At 51.7% G+C, this 10,312-nt stretch overlaps 1 protein-coding gene across 1 annotated transcript in view; it reads left to right on the forward strand.

Moving 5' to 3' along the window:
• Window positions 1-10,312, forward strand: part of kcnh3 (potassium voltage-gated channel, subfamily H (eag-related), member 3) — a 134,807-nt gene that overhangs the window by 82,301 nt on the left and 42,194 nt on the right. Inside the window, exons 4-8 of the mRNA XM_035408629.1 lie at window positions 77-211; window positions 2,030-2,169; window positions 3,327-3,582; window positions 6,680-6,837; window positions 8,047-8,254. Coding sequence (XP_035264520.1) covers window positions 77-211; window positions 2,030-2,169; window positions 3,327-3,582; window positions 6,680-6,837; window positions 8,047-8,254 — 897 coding nt within the window. The remainder of the gene's footprint in view (window positions 1-76; window positions 212-2,029; window positions 2,170-3,326; window positions 3,583-6,679; window positions 6,838-8,046; window positions 8,255-10,312) is intronic.

The raw sequence follows: 10,312 nt of genomic DNA on the forward strand, positions 1-10,312 counted from the left end.
TCTGTGTGCGTGTGTGTGTGTGTGTGTGTGTGTGTGTGTCTGTGTCTGTGTCTGTGTGCGTGTGTGTGTGTGGCAGGTACCCAGTTCTGGTGTCTGCTGGACATTGTTCCCATCAAGAATGAAAAGGGGGAGGTGGTGCTCTTCCTGGTGTCCCACAAGGACATCACCGACAACAAGAAGGACCAGGACGCCAACCAGGTGCCGGAGACAGGTGAGTCACATTCCGGGGGGGAGGGGCAGAGGGAGGGGCTTAGAGGCTGATGAGTCATGGCTCCAAACTGACTCTTGACCGAGCAAGGACGTCCCATTTGCCTGGCGCACGCTTCCTCGATTCCTCCGTCCTCGTACCTCATCCTTGCATCTCTTCCTCGCATCCTCCGTTGGGTGGAGCTAAGGAGAGAGGAAAAGAAGGGAGGAAGAGATGCAAGGAGTGAAAATAAGCACCTGCAGTGAACCCTATGACACTATAATTGCACATCACTTATGTAGCAATACAGTCTGAGCAGGATATTTTCCCACTTACCTTACATTTAGTACATTTACATGTGTGGACCCTCAAATAAATCCACCGAGTTTATTACTAATTACTGTTCAACCGATGTTCCCTACAGTTTGTATCGACCTGGCATTGGCACAAGTGTGGTACCGGAGCGTGTCCCAAAATAATACATTTTATTGCATTTTTTTCTGTATGTGTGTTTGGTTTGGGTTGGGTTTGTTATGGCCTAATTCTTCAAAAGAACAGTTTGTGCTTCAGCAAAGCGATCGATCCGCCTTCAGCAGAAAGAGCTTGTTGGGCCTCGTTCACAAAACGTGTACGATCACATTTGATTGTAAACTGTGTGTAAGAACAGTTCCAGGGACATTTTGGCACTCACAATTTTTTTTTTCTTATTTGTATTTGATCCTGGTTGTTTCCTTATGTTAATCACACAAACAGGATTCCGCATAAAATTTACAAACTGTCAGCATTCATCATCTCACACACACCTGGGATATGCACAAAAACCAAGGTCTGCACGTGTTGTGAATCCCATATTGATTTTTCGTAGGAACATTTTTAAGAACAAAAGTAGGAATTATTAAAGAAAAGTTTTGTGAATGAGGCCCACTGTGTGATTTCCAAGCAGCATTAAGTTTAAGAACAGAAGCTACGCGAGTTTAAGAACAGAAGCTACGCGACAGGTCTGTGGAGAAGCAGCTTTTTTGGAATGGTTTTTAACTGCTATGAAACCAGATTTGTGTGATGCATTATAATCCCAAGAAATCAAATCCCAAATATAGAGCAGTTCTCAGAAAGAGTCTTTGCAGAGGGAGTTTGCTTGAGATTGTTCATGGTGGGTGCACCAGATTTCCATATAGATACAAATGCCTCTGTCTGTTTGCTCTGTTCAGGGGTCCGGGGACTTTGTTGTGTTTTGATTGTGTGCGAGTTTGCACAGACACTGGCATCGTTCCATGGAGCTGGGCTCTGCGGAGGGCCAGTGGCTTTGCCTGATTACTGTCTCCAGTGCTGTTTAATGTGTGTGTGTGTGTGTGTTGCTATGGGGTAGCCATGCACCACAGCCAATGGGGTTACAGCACAGTCACTGGGGTTACACCGTAGCCAATGGGGTTACAGCATAGCCAATGGGGTTACACCATGGTCACTGGGGTTACCCTGTGATCTCTAGGGCTACAGCGTAGTGAGTGGTGTTTACACTGTGGTCTCTGTGGTATACTGTGTGGTGCATTTACTGGGCTGGACTGTGATGCCTAAATACAGACACAGGGATGGAGGGAGAGGGACAAAGGGACACTTCAGTCACACCAACAAAAATGAATAAAGAAATGACAGTCTTTATTTCAGTCTTTAAGGCTTGGCAGTGCAAACGCACCCGTCCCGCCAGACAAGCTGCTAAAATTGAGCCTAAATTCAGAGGCCGATGAGTCATCGCAGAGCAAAACAGATGTGGGGTATTAGAAAGTAAAGCGTGTATCTTCCCGCTCCTCTTGCCCCCCTTCCTCACTCCCCCCCCCCCCCCCCCAGATGAGGAGACCGGGCTGGAGGTGCACCGGGTCACCCGCCCCCCCGGCTTCAACGCCAACCGCCGCCGCAGCCGGGCCGTCCTGTACCACCTGTCGGGACACCTGCAGAAGCAGGACAAGAGCAAGCTCAAGATCAACAACGTGAGTGAGCGCCGCACCGGGCCTGTCTCACCCAAAACCCCACACCGTCCTGCGTACACCTGCGTACACCTGTGCACATGTGAGCTCACACACCAACACCCCACACCTGCGTATACCTGTGAGCTCACACACCATTACCCCACACCTGCGTATACCTGTGTGCCTGTGTACCTGTGAGCTCGCACACCAACACCCCACACCTGCGTATACCTGTGTGCCTGTGTACCTGTGAGCTCGCACACCAACACCCCTCACCTGTGTATACCTGTGTGCCTGTGAGCTCACACACCAACACCCCACACCTGCGTACACCTGTGCACCTGTCAGCTCACACACCAACACCCCACACCTGCATATACCTGTCCACACGTGAGCTCACGGGACAAGTCTACATTCCAACACCTCACACCTACACAGGAACCTGCAGAGGTGCGGCACACAAATCTGGGCCCTGTTCAAACGCAGTCTGTGTGGGCCGCCTTCCCAAAGCAGACATTTAGCCCGGGCCTTTTGAAGGCTACAAGAGCCTCTTCAAAGGAGCCAGACCGTCTGTCTGAGAGAGCGAGCGCTCAGATCTGATGCTCTGCTCTGCACGCTCTGGCCACGCGTGCTCATTTAATGCCATTTTAGAGCCATCCAGGGCGAAGATGACCTTTCAGATCCCCGCGATCAGCATGTTCAGCGCCTTCGCACCCTGAGTCAGAGTGTAAGCCCTTTCGACACGGACGTTTGGAGATAATGCCCGGGGCTGAGCCCGGCTAATGAGATTTCACTGATCAATGCAGCCCCCGGCACCTTTCTGGGGCGGTGGGGGGGGGGGGGGGGGAGGTCAAAGGTCACGGCTTGCAGGCGACCCGCCTCACGTTCGTATTACCTATGAGCGCGCGCATCGATCGCCACGGCGATGGAAAGGCTTCTCGGCGCACGGCGACCTTTTCAGAAAGTCGCTGATGCGTTAAAAAAAAAAAAAAAAAAAAACGCCCCTTCGCCGGCTGCCACGGCGCGTACGTGTCCCAGAATGCAGTGGGTCGTGAGTCCCGCGTGCTCTCGCCGCCTTCGCACACGCGTGCGTGTGTGTGTGCGTGCGCGCGCGTGTTTCACACACATGTGTTCTGTGGTTTCCCTCTTCCGCCGCCCCCCCCCCCCCCCGGGTGCAGAACATGTTCGGGGAGAAGCCGCCCATCCCGGAGTACAAAGTGGCGGCCATCCAGAAGTCGCGCTTCATCCTGCTGCACTACGGCACCTTCAAGGCCGGCTGGGATTGGCTGATCCTGCTGGCCACCTTCTACGTGGCGGTGACCGTGCCGTACAACGTCTGCTTCACCGTGGGCGGGAGCCGGGACGAGGGCAGCACCGCCCCCCGCAGCCCCCCCAGCGTCAGCGACATCCTGGTGGAGATCCTCTTCATGCTGGGTAAGGCCCGCTCGCCAGCGCCCCCTGTCTTCGGCCGCGACTTCCTGCGAGATTTAGAGAAGTACATCATCATCATCATCACCAGACCCAGAAGCGCAGTTGGGACAAAGTAGGTCTGATGAACTGTCTGGTGCAATTAGACTAATTAGTGTCAGAACAAAGCCTCCACTCCCAGTGCTGAGAGGGGCTGTTATTTATGGACGGCCCAAAACCCAACAGGACTGCTGCACCTGTAATGGGACTGGCGGGCCTCAGCACTCGATGGAAACTCTGATTGTCTTTGACAAATTACCTTCCTCCCGGGTGCCTCTCATTACGGGCGTGTTTACAAAATCAGCTAGTTAGCGGGGCGTGAGATGGATGTGGTGCAGGAACAGGTGAGAGATGTGATCAATGAAAGACTGTTTCTGCTGTTCATTTGAGCTCCCCCCCCCCCACCCCACCCCCAGCTCCAAAAACGCATTCAGCATCGCCTCTATAATGATTCTGACAGCAACCACTGATGTAGCGTATACCCCCTCAGCCCTCGGGGGGGGTGCGGGCGAGGTGGGGGGGGGGGATGGGCGTACCCAGAGGGCCCCGCCCTAGTCTGAGTTTTTGAAAAAATCATCACTCACAAGCCTAAATCAGTTTAGAGTGAGCAGACCACATGGTTTATTTCTCAAAAAGTCGAGCAAAAAGTCAGTCAGTCATAGGGCTGCCCAAATAAGCTGCAAAAAACACTGTCTGTGCAAGCTGAAGCTAAAATAAAAGCCAAAAATGAAGTCATTGTTCCCGGGGCAGCAAGAGGCAGTGAAGCTTCCGCATCGACTGACGAAACGCGGTCGCAGGTAGCTGTAAGTTACCTCCACTACTGCGGGCTGTCCTCCGAGCTTCCTGTTAATCTCCTTCTGTAGCACGCCCAGGTCATAAACTAAGGAGAATGAGACGGTCTGTATTACAGATCCGGCTGAATATGTTGTTTGGCTGTTAAACTTTCATTGTTTTAGGATTAATATTCAGCATTGAAATGGCACCAGTATTTCTGATCTTCAACATGAATGCTTTATGATTATGGATTTAAATGGCCATTACAATGTTTCCTTATGATTTTGCTAAAGGAGGGACGTCAAGGTAAAAAATATATATAGTGGATGCATCAAATTATGTTCCCTATTAAAATATAATATCAACATTTTTCATGTTTTTGGGCAAAAAAATTGAAAGCTTCAGAGTAATTGTGGGTTTTAAGTCTGAAGGTAGCTGAGTTCATATTCCGGTAGTGTGTACTTACGCAAGCTTCCATCTGACATCGGTTTGATATCGCAGAAAAACGTTATGGTAGGGGGTCATTATGTGCCCTGGCTTATTGATTTGCCCTTTTTGCAACAAAGAGATCTTGTTAAAATGTCATATAAGATCACACTAAATTGGAACATTAGCCAGTCCTGTTGAAATATGAAGAAAAAATGCCTTTTCAGTTGTGAAAATAAGTCTCAAAGAATTTTTTTTTTTTGGTTGAAAGAGTCAATCTCGCCATCATTTTGTGTTTTTCTCCAAAAAAAAAAATGTTCTTGGTGAATGGCACCATTATGAATTGTCATTACTTCCATTTGAATGCTTTCCTTGAGTAATATCTTATCTTAGAATGACCTTATGTGCCAAAGGACAGTCAGCTATTCATGAGGACAATTTGTTCCTCACAATGAAACAGGTGAGTATGGGAATACTGAGGGGCTCATCCTGTTAATTTCGATATCTGTTAAGGCTCTGTTCCAGTGTGTGGATGGGCCTCATGGTCTGGTATTTGTTAAGGCTCTGTTCCAGTGTGTGGATGGGCCCCATGGTCTGGTATCTGTTAAGGCTCTGTCCCAGTGTGTGGATGGGCCCCATGGTCTGGTATCTGTTAAGGCTCTGTCCCAGTGTGTGGATGGGCACCATGGTCTGGTATTTGTTAAGGCACTGTTCCAGTGTGTGGATGGGCCCCATGGTCTGGTATCTGTTAAGGCTCTGTCCCAGTGTGTGGATGGGCCTCATGGTCTGGTATTTGTTAAGGCTCTGTTCCAGTGTGTGGATGGGCCTCATGGTCTGGTATCTGTTAAGGCTCTGTTCCAGTGTGTGGATGGGCCCCATGGTCTGGTATCTGTTAAGGCTCTGTTCCAGTGTGTGGATGGGCCTCATGGTCTGGTATCTGTTAAGGCACTGCTCCAGTGTGTGGATGGGCCCCATGGTCTGGTATCTGTTAAGGCTCTGTTCCAGTGTGTGGATGGGTCCCATGGTCTGGTATCTGTTAAGGCTCTGTTCCAGTGTGTGGATGGGCCACATGTTCTGGTATCTGTTAAGGCTCTGTTCCAGTGTGTGGATGGGCCACGTGTTCTGGTATTTGTTAAGGCTCTGTTCCAGTGTGTGGATGGTCCCTGTGGTCTGGTATCTGTTAAGGCTCTGTTCCAGTGTGTGGATGGGCCCTGTGGTCTGGTATCTGTTAAGGCTCTGTTCCAGTTTATGGATGGGCCTCATGTTCTGGTATCTGTTAAGGCTCTGTTCCAGTGTGCGGATGGGTATTGTATCTGGACCGTGCCAGTGCTAGTGTAGCCAGCAGCCCTGCAGGGTAGTGTTCAGCTGGCTGTGGTGTCTGCAGGCTGGGGGGGGATTCAGTCTGGCAGGGCGGACTGCGGTCTCCCTGCTCACCCGTAGTGTGCTGCTCAAGCTGCAGGCCTCTCGTCTGTGAGCTCAGCTTGAGGACTGCGATGTGAGAGGAAGCGCCTGCGCTTGTCTGTAACTCTTCCAAACCGAGGATGCAGCAATAACTGCTGACTACAGCTGGCTCTTCTAAACTGGGAGGAGGAGGCGGGGTGGGGCGGGGGGGCATAAAGAATAATCACAGCCCGGCCAGTTAACCCTTTGAAGAGCGGGTTTTTGGAATCTTTTTTCAAAAGTCTGTTCTAGAACTCCTTCGCCTTCAGTCGCCAGCTGTGACTGTGACATCAGCATTGGAGTGTTTTCAGTTAAGAACGTTCTAATCACGTATTTGTGACCTCACACTGTTGGAATGACAGTGTTGGAATGGCAGGTGGCCGCGCTGACTTGACGCCCGTGTTCTTCTTCTCGCTTTCCCCAGACATCGTGCTGAACTTCCGCACGAGCTACGTGAGCACGTCGGGCCAGGTGGTGTACGACGCCCGCTCCATCTGCGTCCACTACGCCACCACCTGGCTGTTCGTGGACCTGATCGCCGCGCTGCCCTTTGACCTCCTGTACGCCTTCAACGTCAGCGTGGTGAGACCCCCCCCCCCAACCCCCCCACCCCGCCCCCGCCGGCTCCACGATGCTCGATAGCTGATGTAGGCTGAGGAATGGACCTCATTACACCCCCCCCCCCCATTCGCCGCTGACGTACGTTTAAAAATGGATCCGCACCCTCTGGCGCCGAACAGGTCCGGGGGGTTTCGTTTGCAATCGAGTCGATTCCGAAGGCTGCTGTCTCATTGATCTGCTGGCGAAAGGGAATGTCAGGACTCCAGTGTTAAATATGACTGGAGGCGCGTGCTGCAAATGAGCCAATTAGTATCGCTCCTGAAAAGACAATACGGCTTACATACATCAGGCCCCTCAGACAAGTAATTGCTTGTGCTTCAGGTAGCACATTCAATTGTAGTGCGTCAGCCGGTGTAGCGCGTATCGAACACTTGGTACGTTCTCGGAAAAGCCAGTCGAACAGTTTGTCTTATTCCTGGTGATATTTTTTTCCCATTTTCAGCTTGATGGAAGTAGACAATGAGGATTTTATGACAAACAGCCAGAGAAAAGCACTTGGACGCCAGAACACAGCAAGTAAAAAGTCTGTAGGGAGTCACATCGATGAAGGAATGACACGTTAGAAAGAAAACAAAAGCCCTTTTGTTGTCCTTTAAGAGCAGGGCAGAGGATGAGAGGGCCTGTAATGTGAATGCTTACTGCAGTGCCTCAGGTCTCCACGCTGTCTGTCATGCCATGTGACTGCAGTCAGTTCTGCCCTATGACCCCCTAACCCAAAGCCACCCAACCCTGTTCCTGGAGATCTACCATCCTGAAGGTTTTCACTCCAACCCTAACAAAGCACTCCTCATTCCACAGCTAGAGCAGGGCTGCCCAACCCTTTTCCTGAAGATCTACCATCCTGTAGGTTTTCACCCCAAACCTAACAAAGCCACACCTCATTCAACAGCTAGAGCAGGGCTGCCCAACCCTGTTCCTGGAGATCGACCGTCCTGTAGGCTTTCACCCCAAACCTAACAAAGCGCAGCTCATTCCACAGCTAGAGATCTCGTTGAGCTGCTGATTTCAGCTCTAATGTGGAACGTCGGAACCTACTAAAGGTTCCGACGTTCCACATTAGAGCTGAAATGAAAACCTGCAGGACGGCAGATCTCCAGGAACAGGGTTGGTTACCGCTGCCCTGACCTCTGCCCTATGACCCCCTAACCTCTGCCCTTTGACCCCTGGCAGTACTTTGGCGTGCACCTGCTGAAGACGGTGCGCTTGCTGCGGCTGCTGCGGCTGCTGCAGAAGCTGGAGCGGTACTCGCAGTACAGCGCGGTGGTGCTCACGCTGCTCATGTCCATGTTCGCGCTGCTGGCGCACTGGATGGCCTGCGTCTGGTACTTCATCGGCCGCCGCGAGATCGAGAGCAACGGCGCGGGAACCTGGGACATCGGTCAGTGTGCGCCCCCCCCCCCCCCGAAACACACACACACACACACATACACACACACATACACACACACACACACACACACACACACATACACACACACACACACACACACACACATACACGCGCACACACACACACACACACACATACACACGCCAACGCTCGCACCCTCACATACTCACACACTCACACAGACACACACACACGCTCGCACACTCACATACACACACACGCACGCTCACTCACTCACACACTCACTCACACACTCACACACACGCAAGTCCAAACTCACATACTCACAAGCGCACACACAGCTGCCATTTCGTCTAAAAGAAGAGTGTGAATATAATATTCAGCAACAAAACGAAACTCTTTTATCGACTTGAACCGTAAGAGAAAACACAGAGCTCTGCAGGGGATATCTGTGGAACACGGAACGCTTCTGTATAATTACACAGTGACATCACAATGTACTTTTATCATTTGCACATAACAGAAGTAAATTACAGTCTGAAGACTATAATGCAAATTCCCTGTCCTCAGTCAAAAACAGTGTCAACATTCAGTAATGGCTTCAGAGAGGCGGCTTTGCGAAGATGATTTAGTGGCAATAAAGGGGCCAGATTTTGTCTACCCATCGAAGCAGCGGGTTTGCAACAGAAACAAGACTGGCGGGGTGTACCTCCCCAGCATGCACCACAAACTGCGTCACACCCCCCCTCCCCCTCGACAGGCTGGGAAGCAGGCCCCCGGTCCAGTCGGCATGAGTCAGAGTGACACTGTTATTTCTGTAATCAGAGCGATGGATTTAGAGAGAGCCTGTTCTCGCAGAGCCACTCTTCTCTCTGGTTAGCTCGCGCTATAGAGGACCTCTGGATCAGGCGCATTGTAAAGGCCCTGGGATCCCGGGTCCTGATTGGGGTATTAGGGAGGAGGGAGGGGGGCCTGGGGGGGGGGGGGGGGGGCTGTGGCGGTGGTGGACGGGGATGGGAGGGGACAGGTTGGAGGTGGTGGTGGTGGTGGGGGGGGGGCGGGGTGGGGGGGTAACAGGTAATGCGATGGTGAATTGAGAAGATTGCGGCACGATGGCAAACTCAGATACTGGGACAGAACTCGATTGGGTGATGGTTGTAATGCTGTGCAGGACGGGCTCATTCAATCTATAAACTCTTCAGGCGAAGATTACGGGATTCATGGCGTGCTTCACGTTTTTTTTGAAAAGGCTCATGGGAAATAATCCTCCTGGAAGCAGCTCCAGTGCTTCAGAAGGCCTTGCACTCCATCCTGCAGTGTCAGGGGTACCTCTGCTCCCATCAGTCACTTTTCAAAAAATCCGGTTTTTGTGCTGGATTTAGAAACAGTAACACGGAGTACTCTTGGCTGTTAGCACCTCGTCACAGAGACACAGGGCTTGTCAGCGGCCTGTTTTCTCTCTCTCTCTTTTCTCTCTCTCTCTCTCTCTCTTCTCCCCCCGTCTATCTCTCTCTCCTCTTTCTTCTCTCTCTCTATCTCTCTGTCTTTCTCTCTTCTCTCCTCTCCTCTCTCTTCCCATTTCTCTCTCCTCTCTCTGTTTCTCTTGTCTCCTCTCTCCTCTCTCTCTCTTTCTCTCTCTCTCCCCGTCTCTCTCTCTCCCCTATCTCTCCTCTCCCCATCTCTCTCTCTCTCTCTCTCCCCCTCTCTCTCTCTCTCTCTCATATCAGCCCTGCTCTTCCTGTCAGAAGAAGTTAGACGTTGGTTTTTGAGTCACCTCCAGCGGCTCCTCGGAGACGTTGATCGGGACGTCGGCCCCTTCCTGTCGGAACCTTGACGAGCCCAGGCCCTCTCCGTAATGGGGGGGGGGGATGTCGCCTGGCGGGCTCCCTGTCGCTTCACCTAAATTAAACAAGGCGCTGTTAAAACTTTAATTACGCTGTTCGGCGAGGACGGCCGCGCCGCGCCGCTCCGACTCTGACAGATGAGCGCAATATAAGAGCCTGATCCGCCTAGCGCTCCGCGGCGGCAGCCAATCGCAGCGCAGTCCCCTTCCCCTCTCCACTGTCCCAGCGTTCCCTGAACAGG

This window comes from Anguilla anguilla, chromosome 3 (genome assembly GCF_013347855.1).
Source record: "Anguilla anguilla isolate fAngAng1 chromosome 3, fAngAng1.pri, whole genome shotgun sequence".
NCBI lineage: Eukaryota > Metazoa > Chordata > Actinopteri > Anguilliformes > Anguillidae > Anguilla > Anguilla anguilla.